At 40.2% G+C, this 14,904-nt stretch overlaps 1 protein-coding gene across 2 annotated transcripts in view; it reads right to left on the bottom strand.

Annotated features, from left to right (window-relative positions):
- The window catches only part of TNKS2 (tankyrase 2), a 68,345-nt gene extending 60,689 nt beyond the window's left edge, over positions 1-7,656 (bottom strand). The window contains exon 1 of one of the 2 annotated variants that reach the window (XM_064595017.1): positions 7,198-7,656. In XM_064595017.1, the coding sequence (XP_064451087.1) occupies positions 7,198-7,396 (199 nt within the window). In that variant the 5' untranslated portion in view covers positions 7,397-7,656. The remainder of the gene's footprint in view (positions 1-7,197) is intronic. The other variant, XM_045878411.3, reaches the window with a different exon arrangement.
- Between the last annotated feature and the right edge of the window lie 7,248 nt (positions 7,657-14,904).

Genomic DNA, 14,904 nt, shown 5'->3' with positions numbered 1-14,904 from the left:
GAAGAGGCTTGCTTAAAACCAGAGTTAAAGAGACTCAATACTGACATGTATGAAAGAATACTAGACTGAATACTAAAACTGAAGTTTTAGCGGGGGAGAAGATATGGGTGGAATTATAGCTACATAGTTACCAACAGTCGGAGACACAGATGACTAAGATAGCTTCGTATCAACGTGATTCCCTAGCCATTAAGATCACTGAAACCTGTATGGAGACTGACAGCAGAAACCAGCACCTTTTTATTTATTTTTTTTTAATTATTTTTTATTTTTTTTAAAGATTTGAGAGAGGGAGAGAATGGGGGGGGGGGGGAGGAGAGGGAGAAGCAGACTCCCCGCTGAGCAGGGAGCCCGATTCCAGGACCCCGAGATCATGATCTGAGCTAAAGGCAGACTGAGCCACCCAGGCACCCTCAAAATCAGCACGTTTTTAAAGTCGTATTGTAAGGACTACAATATGTGAGTGGAGGTCATGTTGCTATCCTGAAAGACTAAATGAAGAGTTGGAGCTTTTGAAGGTCTGAAGCCACTTCTTGGCATGAAAAAAAATTATTTAGAGGGGTCAGTAAGTAGCTATTTCAAATTTTAAAATCTTTTATTGTTAGGAGTTTGGCAAAACCTTTAGATTTTTTTTTTAAAGATTTATTTATTTGAGAAAGAGTGAGAGAGCACTAGCAGGACAGACAGAGAGGGAGAAGCAGACTCCCTGCTGAGCAGGGAGCCAGATGCAGGGCTCGATCTCAGGACCATGAGATCATGACCTGAGCAGAAGGCAGACACTTAACCAACTGAGCCACCCAGGCGCCCAAAACCTTTAGATTTAAGATGCTTCTCAAGCTCTGAGGGCTAATCCTTGATGAAATCCTCATTCTAATGGGCTCAAAAACAGCTCAAAGTCTTCTGGTAAGTACTCTAAAAAATTAAAAAAAAAAAAAAAAAAAAGCTTTGCAGGATATATTCCAATCATGGCCAGGTAAAACATGAGAAGGCATATCCTTAGAGTTAATGCCAATCTCCAAATCCTAAGGATCTCTTTACAAAGGTATCAGAAGCCTAAAGTTAGTAGTCATGGCTGCTCAGGTACACTGCAGTCTATTTTATAATTGTGGAACAGGACTCATCTTCAAATACTGCTCCACATTTGAAAATACTGATGAAATCATACATTGAGTTTGAATTCACTAAAAAGCACTGGCAGGAAAACAAAACAGGCTTATTTGGAAAGTAAATTTGCTGATCAATAAACTGTGTCACTTAATGGTAGGTATTATGTCCTGTTCATTTCTTTTTTTTTCTTTTTAAAGATTTTATTTATTTGAGAGAGAGAGAATGAGAGAGAGAGAGAGCACATGAGAGAGGGGAGGGTCAGAGGGAGAAGCAGATCCCTGCTGAGCAGGGAGCCCGGTGCGGGACTCGATCCAGGGACCCCAGGATCATGACCTGAGCTGAAGGCAGTCGCTTAACCAACTGAGCCACCCAGGCGCCCGTCCTGTTCATTTCTGTTTACTGGCCAAGGCCAGTACCTGGCATATAGCAGGACTTGATAAACATTTGTTTAGTACACTGTCTAATACTTTGTTGGAAGAGTAAGCAAATGGCCCTCACAAGAGAATATGCAGTTGATGATTTGTGATCATTAAGGAGTCTATTCAATTTTTTTCTTGCCAAATTTCACTACTATCTCGGTGTCATCAGTTTCAGGACTATTGCCAACCATGACTATTGTTAACAACATCTTATTTTGCTACTATACTAAAACATGATTTAATCTGAATGGCTTCCAAAGAGCAGTGGAAGTCACAACAGAAAAACCCCTCTTAGGAAGTTTCACCGAGGGCCACCACCTCCCCTTTTTTTACAGTCCAAATGTGGAATGGGCCATTGATATAACCCGTCCGATATGAAATGATAGTGATGCTCAGGCTGGTCACACAGGGTTTTGTCAGAAGGAAAAGCTCTAAAACAGAAAACGTCAACAAACACCATGAGACAGAGAAGGCTCTTGTGGTCTGGGAGTTGGGAATGTATAATCAAGAAGCCTTCAGCTTTGACTTAGACAGCCAGGACTCTTACCAGATTTTTCTGAGGGATGCCATTTTAAACCTCTCACTCACTATTAACTTTAGTTTACCAAGATCCAGAAAAGGTATTTTCCATACATATTTCTTTAGAATGAGGAATACAAGGAATAAGGTTTTGCTCAGCTCAACCTGGGACAGATACACTACCTCTCTGGTCAGACTAGGAGAAACCTGGAAAAGAGTGCCATAGGGCACCTGGGTGGCTCAGATGGTTAAGCGTCTGCCTTCGGCTCAGGTCATGATCCCAGGGTCCTGGGATCGAGTCCTGCATCGGGCTCCCTGCTCCTTGGGAGCCTGCTTCTCTCTCTGCCTCTCATGAATAAATAAATAAAATCTTTAAAAAAAAAAAAAAAGAAAAGAAAAGAGTGCCATAGCCTCTGGGTTGTTCAAATCCTGACAATTTGAATGGGGGAGTACTGAAACAAATACTCCAAACTAGTTATTACTGAAGTCAATCTCTAAGTCCAACAAGATCTGAAGAAAGAGGTATAGCTCAAGTCTTGGTAATATACTGGGAGATCTGGTAAGTCAAGAAAGATTCTGAATTCTTAGACTGGTCTTTACTTGATATTGGGTTTTTTTTTTTTTTTTTTTTTTTAAGATTTTATTTATTTATTCATGAGAGACAGAGAGGCAGAGGCAGAGGGAGAAGCAGGCTCCCCGCGGAGCAGGGAGCCTGATGCGGGACTCGATCCCAGGACCCTGGGATCATGACCTGAGCCGAAGGCAGACGCTTAACCGACTGAGCCACCCAGGCGTCCCGATATTGGGGTTTTTTACTGATGTGGGGTTTAATCATTTCCCACAACAAAAACAAATCCTGGAAACAATCTATAATTCTAGTCCTAGGTAAGGAATATGGGTCCATTTTGTGCATCTCCTATAATTATGGCTTTGGCCTATAGCCAAAATTAGGAAATGCTATTGAGATGTTTTTGGAGGTCTTCAACAGCACCATTTTGGGAAAGGATATGAATGGCAATCACAAAGGCTATTATATCTTCAGTAGCTGACTTGCTAGAACATTCATTTGGGGTAAACATTCCACTTTCTTATTCCAGTCCAGATTCTGACCATTTGGTCCAACTGCCCACTCTTTCTACAACATCTCTGAAAGATGCCAATGTTCCAACCATTGTTTGGACACTTCCAGCCGATTCCACAGTCGAACAGATTATTAAAGGCAGTCTGACTCCTTGTAACCTTTCACCTACTGGCGCTGGTTTTGATTGCCCAAGCCACACAACTCATATCCAATATCCACTTCACTTTTATACTTGTCTTCTACATATGTGAAGACAGTCACATTGTCTAACCGTAGTCTTCTTTCATCTCTAAAGTGACTCTAGTTTTCTATCTGTTGCTTTTATACTAAATTCCAGATGCTCTAATTCCACTTCCCTCCTCTGAATAAAAAACAAAACCAGGGGCGCCTGGGTGGCTCAGCTGGTTGGGCGGCTGGACTATTCCTTTCAGTGCAGGGTCATGGGATCAAGCCCTGCACCCAGTGGGGAGTCTGCTTGAGATTCTGTCTCTCTCCCCCTCTGCCCCTCCCCTCTGCTAGCACGCTTTCCATCTCCCTCTCAAATAAATAAATCTTTAAAACAAAAACAAAAACAAAAACAGACACCAACCCCCCCAAAACCCTTTTACATGCAATTCACACAAAACTGAATATAATAGTTGAAATTCAGGTTTAGTCCAATGTAGATAGCTGAGTAGCATATAAATACAAAACAAGTGTTACCTTGCTTAGCTAGAACTCTACAATACAAGCTCTTTTCAACTTGTCATTGTCTAATAACATATAAATTATGTACCTCATCTCTTTCCATCATCTCTACATGTGAATTCCTTAAACCTAATAAATGTTTTACACATTTCTCTACTGAGTGATACCTCTCTGCACACCCCAAAGACCGAAGCCATGGAATTCTATCACCACCCCCAACCCCATTCTAAGATTCTAGAGAATGCTACATATTTCTTTCTTCGGCTATGACAAACAACATGACTTTCTCCCAAAGTTTTTGTCTCTCTTCTTTATTTTTCAGAAATAAATTCAGAGAACCAAGCTCCTATACTGAAATCTGCTGTTTTCTAGGGGATTATACTGTCAAGAATTTCAGATGCTATTGCTTTCGGCAAAATTAGACTTGCAGCCTCCCTATCTATCAACTTGCCTCTACAGGTTTTGTGATGTATTACAAAAAAAAATCATTCATATCCTCTGTGTGTGGTGGGGGACTGAAGAGGAAACAATTTTTCTGAAGGGGCGCCTGGGTAGCTCAGTCCGTTAAGTGTCCAACTCTTGATTCTGGCTCACGTCATGATCTCAGGGTCATGAGATTGAGCCCCACATCGGAATCCAAGCTCAGTGAAGAGCCTGCTTGAGATTCCTTCTCTCCCTCTGCCACCCCCCACCCTGAGCTCTCTCACTCTCTCTAAAATAAATAAATAAATCTTAAAACAAACAAACCAAATGGCTTCTTAAATCATATTTATCTAGAAGAAATGCAATCTAGTTTAAGAGTAAAAAAGCACCCAATAGAAAAAAAGTTCCTATTTATGTTGATTATTTTTCATTAACAGAACTTAACTCCTTGGGAGTTAACTACTGGGAGCAAGTGCCTATTCTTTTTTTTTTTTTTTAAAGATTTTATTTATTTATTTGACAGAGAGAGAGAGACAGCTAGAGAGGGAACACAGGCAGGGGGAGTGTGAGAGGGAGAAGCAGGCTTCCTGCTGAGCAGGGAGCTCGATCCCAGGGGACCATGACCTGAGCCGAAGGCAGACACTTAGCCGACACTTAACGACTAAGCCACCCAGGCGTCCCTTCTTTTAATTTAACTAAATATTTTAGATCAGAAGACAAACCAAATTTTCCTAAACTGTTCTATCATGATTCATTTCCTTAGTCTGCACAGATCTCATTCCTATTCCTTGGAAATCAAAACAGAAAGACAAAAATGTGTCCTGTCCCCATAAAACTGCCAAACTTTAATTGGTTAAAAAAAAAAAAAAAAGAATTTCCCTCCACAGCTTACCCTACGATGTACAAACACCAGGAACTGCTTCATCAAGCAGTTCCACAGTCCCCACACCTACACTGAGCTTCCAATGGCATGTTTATATGCACACCAACATGAGTGACAGCTCACTGTCTACAAGAGATTATAAAATTTATTTTCCACGTATAAGAGAAAATGCAGCTGGATACATTTATTTAAAAATTAAAATAGGTTCTCTCATTAATTAATAACTCAGATTGAATTTACAAAGCTAATTTTTTAAAAAGTTTCTTATATGCCTGGGTTTAAATGCAGGGCTTTTAATGCTCTGGTTTAATGTACACCATTAGCAACTTTTATTTTCTTACTCTCCTTTTACACCTTAAATTCTCAGTTGTATAACCTCTTACCAGATAATTTGGATAAACAGTGAGACAGGCTGGTTCCAAAAACAAATTTTCCATTTCAGTCACAGCCACATGAAATCCATGTAAAAAAAGTACTTTGAAATGTTGGGAAAGAACTGAGAGTGGGATGGTGGAGGAGGAACAAGGTCAATAAGAAGCTAATCCCATAACCTCTAAATATTACTATTTTCAGATATGAACTCATTAATACACCAAATTCTTGAAAGGTAGCAACTAAGATCTTGCTTGGCTATTTTTATCCCACAGATCAAGTGAACAGAATCTAAGTAACACTACCCTTTGGATTACTTATCAGTTGGTTACGACAATTTGCCAAATCGGTTGTTTAAATGTTGACTACATGGCCAAACAGGACAATCCAAATTAGCTGACAAAAGATAGCACTGATCACTAAAATTTTAGGCAAAATGGCAAACAGGTGAGATCTGACTTCAGTATTTTTCTCCTTTCCCTTTCTGCTGCCCACAGGCTGTTTCTAGTTCTCCCACCAAACCTTCCTCTTAAAAAGGCTCCCCAAATAGGAACCCAACAAAGTTGGAACTGATAAAGAAAGCATACCTTCTAGTAGGATTTAGATTTTAAAACAGGGACAAGTTAAAGCAAACAAATCAAGTAAAGGCAATGTCTGTGAACATGGAAATTTTTCTTACACTCTTTCTCTGCTCATCATTTCTACTCCAAAAGGAGGGAACATTTTAAAACGTATCCTTCTGCTTTTTCAAAAAATTAAACAATCATGTAAAACAAAATAAAAAACCATGATTATCGTTAAGTATGAGAACCTACTCCCATTTTCAATCATGCATAGCTCACCTGAGAATATAGTCATGATCTTTTCTCCAAGTGAAAGGTATAAATGCTTTATGGAAATAAACTATTTCATTCCTAGTTCTTTTAAATTCTTCAATTAAACTAAATACCTTTATATCATAAAGTCAACCTAGTAAATATTAAAGGAAATGTAATTCAAACGATCTCTCAGAATGAGGCGAGGTTCGTCCCAATTTCAATTCTAGATCCAACCTAAAGTACCTCCACCATCTTTTCCTCTCATCCTACCACTTTTCACCCCAACTTGTGTGTATGTGGCAGCCACGACCCGCCCCCACCCACCCTAAGTCAGATCTCAGTTCACCCAAACTAGACTATTTCCAGTTCTAGCCTCTCCAGAAACTTGCTAATGACTACCCTGATAAACCCATTAACACTAATGTGTCAATGGCTAATTAAGCTACTCCTCCTAAATTACATCCTTGTATTTTACAAAGGCCTTTAAGACCCTAATCCAAAGGATTGATAAAGTTATCATGGAACTTGCAAGAACGATAAATCGTGGAGATAACTGGCCTTTCAAACCACAAGGTGTACTGCGTCCCCTACTCTTTCTTGTGTATGTAAGGCTCTTGGAGTAGCAAGACCGGAAGTTGGTACAGGTATTGTTGATATAAAACAAAGCAAAAAAAAAAAAAAAAAAAAATTCCAGTGAGTGGGGCACGCTCGCCCCCTAGCCCTATGTCCTCGCCTCGGTCCCCAATCGATGAGAACGAGACGACCAGCACCGGAGTCCTAGGGGGGAACAGCTGGCGGCAGAGGAGCACAGTGTTTGGTTTCAGGCCTGAGAGCCAGGGTGGGCAGGTGGGGTGTAGGGCGAGGCCAGGCGACGTCGGTCCCAGTTACCTGCGGCAAAGTGGAGCGGGGTGGATTTCCTGCCTGCCGTGTCGCGGCTGTTCACTTTCTCGGGGGTCACTAGCCTCTTGACTCGCTCCACGTCCCCGTTGCGGCACGCTTCGAACAGCTCGCGGGCGGCTGGCTCCACGGCCTCGGCCGCCGCGCCCGCGCAGGCCGCGCCCCCGCCGGCGCAGCGGCGGCCCGACATGATCCTGGCCGCCGCCGCCGCCAGCAGCAGCGCCAGCAACGGCAGTAGGAGCCCCGGCCCTGCGAGCAAGAGGGCGAGGCCCCCCGGAGGAGACGTGCTCAGGGCCCGGGCCGCTGGGCTCCCTGCTGTCACCGGGGTCTGCGCAGTCCCATGGCCGCGCCGCCGCGCGCCCCTCGCTCGGCCCCGCGACCCCGGGCTACCCCTCCGCGGCGGAGGCAGCGCGAACCCGCCGTTCGAGCCCCGAAGCGACGCGGCGGCGGAAGCTGGCAAGGCCCCTCCTGCCAGCTCCGCTGAGCCCTGGGAGGGCACGTGACGTGGTGCGGCGCGTGCGCAGTGGGGGGAGACCGGCCCGGCAGGTTTCGGCAAGCGGGGGCCTTGCGGAGGGGCTTGTGGGAAATGCGAGGCGAGAACCTTTGGCCGCGGGAGGAGAGGGGCTTCGTCCCACCGCCATCTTTGCAGTGGGTTTTGCTGAAGTCGGATGGTTTTAGTTGTCTTTTCTTAAGGCATGGATTTCCTGAGCTGAATTTCCTTATTGTTATTACACTGAAAAGAGCCCTTGAAAGTCCCCCCCCCCCCCGCCAATCTTGCATATTATTTTGGAATTCTTAGTGTGGAAGTTTTCCATTTTTCAGCTTTCACAATCCCTTTCTCCTGACGGATTTCTTTTCCGTTTTCTTTACTGTCTCTTCCCTTCCCCATGCAACTGCTATTCTGTTGTTTCTTGTGAGTCACATCTCGAAAACAAATGAATTTCTTTCCACTTAATGGGAGGTTTGGATGAGCTGCCTCAAGTTCATTTAAAAATTAGGAAAGCGATGAAAGTTTGTTCCAATTCTAAATTAATAATTGAGAGGGATGGCTCTGATTAATTACTCTTCCCAAGTCGTTAGCTCAGAAGTTACTAATGTGCCCATAAGGATATCATCATTGTACTGACTTGGTTGGGGTGTGGATACACTGGGTATACGCATCACGGACAAAGTTTGATGATTTGCTATATATATATATATATATATATATATATATATATATATATATATATATATATATATATATATATATATATATATATATACACAATCAAAGGAAGGAAAGAAAGCACAGTTAACTGTCACGCTTAAGGTAGTGATCTAGCTGTTACCATTCCCTACTCCATGCCCTGGCCTCAGGAAACTGCTTGAAAGTAAGGTACGCTTACATGAAATGATACATGTTGACCTTTGGCATGCTGACAAGCATTTTTCCCCTTGTTGTCTTTAACTTCTTAACCTGTTTTTCAGGAAATTCAGTTTCTGTTTGGGAATGTTGACTCACTACTGTGCAAGAAGATAGAGGATGTACACTTTTAGGAAGGAACATTTTTATACATATATAAATTATATAACTATATATACATCATAATATATTTAGTAATTTATATTGCATATTAATAAAATGAATATCCATGAATACATGTAGGAACTACAGCATCAATACTATTGCATCTATGCTTTTCTTTCCCATTTCATCCACTTGCCAAATGTGTTCCTAGTTTTATTATTCTGTGTATACTAATTTGCCCTTATTAATCTTTTCCCATGTGTGTATCCCTCAACAACATATTGTTCAGTTTTACTTGTTTTGGAGCTTTATAAAAATGTCAGTCTTTGTGGTCTTTTTTCACTTAAGGAGATGTTTGTAAGTCTCATGAATTCATTTTCATTGCTTTATAGAGTTGCTTTGTATGAATACACCACAAATTTACAATTTTACTGGCCACTTGGTTTGCTTCCAAGTTTTGTTATTATGATCATTTTATTTTTTTATAAAGATTTTATTTATTTGAGACAGAAATGCAATTGGTGTCTTCAACCAGTAAACACACTCACATATATAGAACAAAAGTTTAACGAAATAATTAAATACTCACATCCCCAGTGCTTAAAAAATGCTATTTGTGATTCTCAGTAAATGGATTACAGAACTCACAAATGAGTGTTGACTCAGGGTTTGAAAAGCACCACAGGAATGGACTACCTAGGAATAGAATTGCTGAGGGAAAATGAATGTTCACTTAACAAGGTAATGCCAAATTGTTTTTTGAAGAGATTGTTAATGATGTACATGCCCACCAGCAGTGTGTATTTTTTTTAAATCTCTGTCCTTGTCAATTCTTGGTATTGTCAGATTGATTTTTCCAATAAATATAGTGGATGTAAATGGTATTTCAAAAAGGTCTTAGTCTGCATTTTTATACATACCGAATGATCATTAGGAAAATGCAAATCGAAACCACAATGTGATACTACTGCACATCCATTAGGATGACTACTGTCAAAAGAACAGAAAATATGAGTGCTGGTGAGGATGTGGAGAAATTCTGGAATTCTTGCACACTTTTGGTGGACTATAAAATGGTGTGACTACCATGGAAAACATTATGGCATTTCCTCAAGAAATTTAAAATCAGACTAGCATATGATCCAGTAATCCCTCTTGCATATATACAGAAGAACTGAAAGCAAGATCTCTAAGAGATATTTGCACAGCTGTGTTCATAGCAGCATTATTCACAATAGCCAGAAACTACTCAAATGTCCACAAGCAGATGAATGGATAAACGAAATGTGGTATACATATACAATAGAGTATTATTTCACTTTTAGGGGCACCTGGGTGGTTCAGTTGGTTAAGTTTCTGCCTTCGGCTTAGATCATGATCCTGGGGTCTTGGAGTCCTTCAATCTAGCCCCAAGTCAGGAGTCAGGCTCCCTGAGGAGCAGGGAGCCTGCTTCTCCCTCTCCCTCTGCCCCTCCCCCCCCCAGCTTGTGCTTGAGCTCTCTCTCTCAAATAAATAAAATCTTAAAAAAAAGAATATTTTTCCACTTTTAAAAAAGGAAGGAATTCCTGTTATATGGTATGATATGGATGAAGCTTGAGGACAATATGCTAAGTGAAATAAGCTGGTTGCAAAAAGGACAAATACTGTATTATTCCACTTATATGAAGTGTATTAGTTTGTTAGGGCTGCCATAATAAAATACCACAGAATTGGTATATACATTTCTATACCTTAACAAAAAATAAGTAGAAAATATATTTTAAAGTCTATTATGGACAATTTCAAACATACACAAAAATAAGGAGAATAGTATAATGAACTCCCCTGTAACCATTGCCCAGCTTCAACAATTGTCACAATGTTGCCATTCTTCTTTTATCTCTTCTCTTATTTATAAAATGAACTATGTAAAATGATTTTTATTAACTTTTAAACAAAGTATCATGTCACTTTACTAGTAAATATTTAGGTATAAGTTTCTAATAATCAAAGATCTTGTTGTTTTTTTTACCATAATGAATACCATTTGAACATATTAACCTAACCAAATTAACATCAATACCTTAATATCATCTAATATCCAGTCCATTTAAAATGTCTACAAGTGCAGGGCGCCTGGGTGGCTCAGTCGTTAAGCGTCTGCCTTCAGCTCAGGTCATGATCCCAGGGTCCTGGGATCAAGCCCCACTTCCAGCTCCCTGCTCCTTGGGAAGCCTGCTTCTCCCTCTCCCACTCCCCCTGCTTGTGTTCTCTCTCTCTCACTGTCAAATAAATAAAATATTAAAAAGTCAACAAGTGCTTCAAAAATGTCTTTTTACAGTAGTTTGATAAGCCATACTTAAAAAAAAAACCCACTTATGATTGCAATAAAACTAGAATGTGCAAGACCTATATGAAGGAAACAACAAAATTTTATTGAAATTCATTAAATAAGACCTAAATAAACAGAGATATGCTACATCCAAGGATGGGAGGACTTGATAACCTGAACATAGCAATTCTTCCCAAATTGATCTATAAATTCAATGCAAGTCTCATCAAATTCCCAATGGGATTTAAACTCGGGACACATTCCAAAATTTATATGGGAGACCAAATCTCAAAAAAAAGCAAGGAAGAATTAGGTGTGAGATTTGCCCTACCCGATTTTAAAACTTATTACCAAGTTGTACTATGATAGTCCTAGAGGATGTGTTAAGATGTATTGGGGGGGGGGGCGCCTGGGTGGCTCAGTTGGTTAAGCGACTGCCTTTGGCTCAGGTCATGATCCTGGAGTCCCTGGATCGAGTCCCGCATCGGGCTCCCTGCTCAGCAGGGAGTCTGCTTCTCCCTCTCCCGCTCCCCCCTCTTGTGCTCTTTCTCTCTCTCACTCTCTCTCTCAAATAAATAAATAAAATCTTAAAAAAAAAAAGAGATGTATTGGAGGGGGAATATCTAAATCAATCAATGGAATGAAATACAGTCCAGAAATAGACTCATGAATATAGGGAAGCTTGAAGTGGCACTGCAACTCTCATCTGAAAAGAAGGAGTTTTAATAAATGGTGATAGGACAATGTGAATGTAGTTACCACTACTGAACTGTACACTTAAAAACGGTTAAGATGATATAAAGTGCAAATAAAGTTGAGTATCTTTTCACATATTTATGGTCTATTTGTATTTCCTTTGCAGTAAAATGCTTATTTATACCTTTAGCCCATTTTTCTATTGGGGTGTTTACCTGTTACTATTGACTTATGGGCATTCTTTATATATTCTGGATACTAATCCTTCATCAGTGTTGAAACTATCTTCTCCCAATTATGGTTTGCTTGCTTACTTTCCCAATGAAAAGATGTCTTAACTTTAATATAGTTGAATTATGAATATTTTCATCTACTTTGTGTTTCTGTGTGTGTTTAAGGAATTTTCCCTTACCCCAAGGTGGAAAACATATTTTTTATTTTCTTCTAAAAGTGAAAATTGTTGCTTCTTACACTTACATCCTTAATCCTTCTGCCCTTGATTTTGGAGTATGGCATAAGATAGGTTTTCAATATCTTTTATTTTCTTCATATAGCTAGCAAATTGATTGTTGATGATATTTAGATTTAATGCTGTAATGGGTTAAGATTTGGGGGGATTTTGAGATGGGGTAAAATGTGTTTTGCACATGTGATGGATGTGGGTTTGGGGGAGCCAGAGGCAGACTATACTGAATTGAATGGTATCTCCTCTAAAATCATGTCTAATTTGAACCTTAATATGTGACCTTATTTGGAAATAGGGTCTTTGTTAATGTAATTAAGTTGAGGTTATATTGGATTAAGATGGACCCTAAATACAACCACTGGAGTCCTTATAAGAAAGAAAAGGACACATAGACACAGACACATAGGGAAAATGTCATGTGAGGATTGCTGGCAATCACCAATAGCTAGAAGAAGCATGGGAGGATCTTCCATAGAGTGTTTTGGAGAAAGCATGGCCCTGTCGACACCTTGATTTCCAGACTTACAAAAGAATAAATTTCTGTTATTATAAGCCACCCAGTTCATGGTACACAGCCCTGGGCAATTAATACACTGAGCCACTGATGGTTGTTAAGAAATGCTTGTCGGACGCCTGGGTGGCTCAGTTGGTTAAGCGACTGCCTTCTGCTCAGGTCATGATCCCGGAGTCCTGGGATCGAGTCCCGCATCCGGCTCCCTGCTCAGCAGGGAGTCTGCTTCTCCCTCTGACCGTACCCCCTCTTGTGCTCTCTCTCTCTCTCTCAAATAAATAAAATAAAATCTTGAAAAAAAAAAAAGAAATGCTTGTCAAACACAGATATGTGTGGGACTGAAAGCTCACAAGATCATAGTAGACTGGGCAGATGGATCAAATGAACAAGTGGCGAGGGAATGAAAAAGTGTTACTAAGCAATCTCGGCTCAAGTGTGATGTTGTAGTAGCTTGGGAATGAGACCGCACTGCAAAATGATTTAGTGAGGAAGCTGTGGCTTGGTATTTAACTTACTACCTAATGGGAACTGATTATATGCCTCTTATTTTTCTTTTCTTTTTTTTTCATTTTCCACCATTTACTCTTGTTACCAAAAATAGTTCAACTCTTCTTGCAAAACAAAAACAAAACAGTATATACTGGACACATACGTCACATTTTTCTTCCTATGGCTTTAGCTCACCCCCACCCCACCAAAAGAGACAAAAAAAAAAAAAAAAAAAAGAAAGAAAAGAAAAAAAAAAAAAAAGAAAGCCCAACAACAACAAAAACAAGTCTACCTGACCACATTCACAGAAAATGACACCAGGATACACTACAAAATGGAAGGAGGTGTCCTCTGCTCTGCGTCCAAAGGTTTCTTCTCCATGTCTTGTACTAGGTGAGTAACCATCACTGAACATGCTGTGTCAAATCAAAACATAACTTCAACATATGTCAGATCTCATGAGAGATGGTGAACATAGAAACTGGAAATTTTCCAACAGTATTTTTCTTTAAATAAGCATGTCAAAGCAGCAATTCTTTTAAATCATAAGGTCATTTCTTTACAACCTAGTCAGTCCTTGTTTTATTTGGGCTGTGCTCTTTCAAGCAACTGACTAGATTTCCCTTCAACAGAATGTTTGTGACTCACTTGTCTTCCCCATAAAAATTAAAGGGAAGACATGAATTTAAACTGAAACATAGTTTGTGCTTTACATGCAAATGAGCATTCTAAAGAAAATCCTCCTAGCTTCAAACCTACCTAAATGCACAGGCTTCATAAAAATGCATTTTTTATTTGGCCTACTTACTTTAATCTGTGTATTCCTTTGAATTTCTCTAGATAAATAGGGATGGTATTTTGGCTTCTCAATTTCTATGGTATTTTCAGCTATTTTATGTTCAAGACAAAAATTTGGCATTTTTTGTTATTGCTAAAGCTGATAGAAATATATCCTCATCTTATTTTGTAAAAAAAGAAAAACAAACAAACAAAAAAAGAACCTTTCATATTTGTTCTTTCCCCCAAATGTTTGTTGTTGAAAATTTGAAAAATAGAGGTCAGCAAAAGGGAAAAATATGTTAACAAAGGTTAACACCATGTACTTGTATTAATGTTTGTGTCATAACTTGGGTTCTTTGGGAAGCTGACTCTGAGATGGAGATTAGTGTGCAGGACATTTAATAGGGAGTGGTCTTGGGAAGGGGGGCAAAAGAAACAGGATTGGGTAGAGGGAGAAAGTTGAACTGAGATGCCGTCCCAATCAACCAACCTGATGACAAACTCTGGATCTGGGACAGCCCTTCAAAATTGTCCCAAGTTTGGGCCAGGGGAACAGGTGCTTATATGTCCTGCACTGATTAGTCACTCGATATGAGCTACCTTTGGAAGGAGGTAGGATATTGGGCCAGTTTTCTTCAGGCAAAACAATCCCCAAACAAGGCTGAGAGCTGAGGGCTGTCCTCCTGCAGCACTTCCAGGGGCTGAGGGGATAAGTCCTCCATTTCTGGAGAGGGATCTGGGTGGCAAATGCAGCATCTATCACATATAGCTACAGAAAATTGATTTAATCATATACCACAATTCATGGCTGCTATGGACTGAATGTTTGTGTCCCCACCAAAATTCGTATGTTGAAGCCCCAAACCCCAGTGTAATGATTTTTGGATGTGGGGCCTTTGGGAGGTAATCAGGCCATGAGGGTGGAATTTTATAAT

This window comes from Mirounga angustirostris, unplaced genomic scaffold (genome assembly GCF_029215605.1).
Source record: "Mirounga angustirostris isolate CCGP_5_RB_7025 unplaced genomic scaffold, mMirAng1.0.hap1 SCAF_6, whole genome shotgun sequence".
NCBI lineage: Eukaryota > Metazoa > Chordata > Mammalia > Carnivora > Phocidae > Mirounga > Mirounga angustirostris.
The sequence above is the reverse complement of the archived record's forward strand: the minus strand, read 5'-3'. Positions and strand labels throughout refer to the sequence as shown.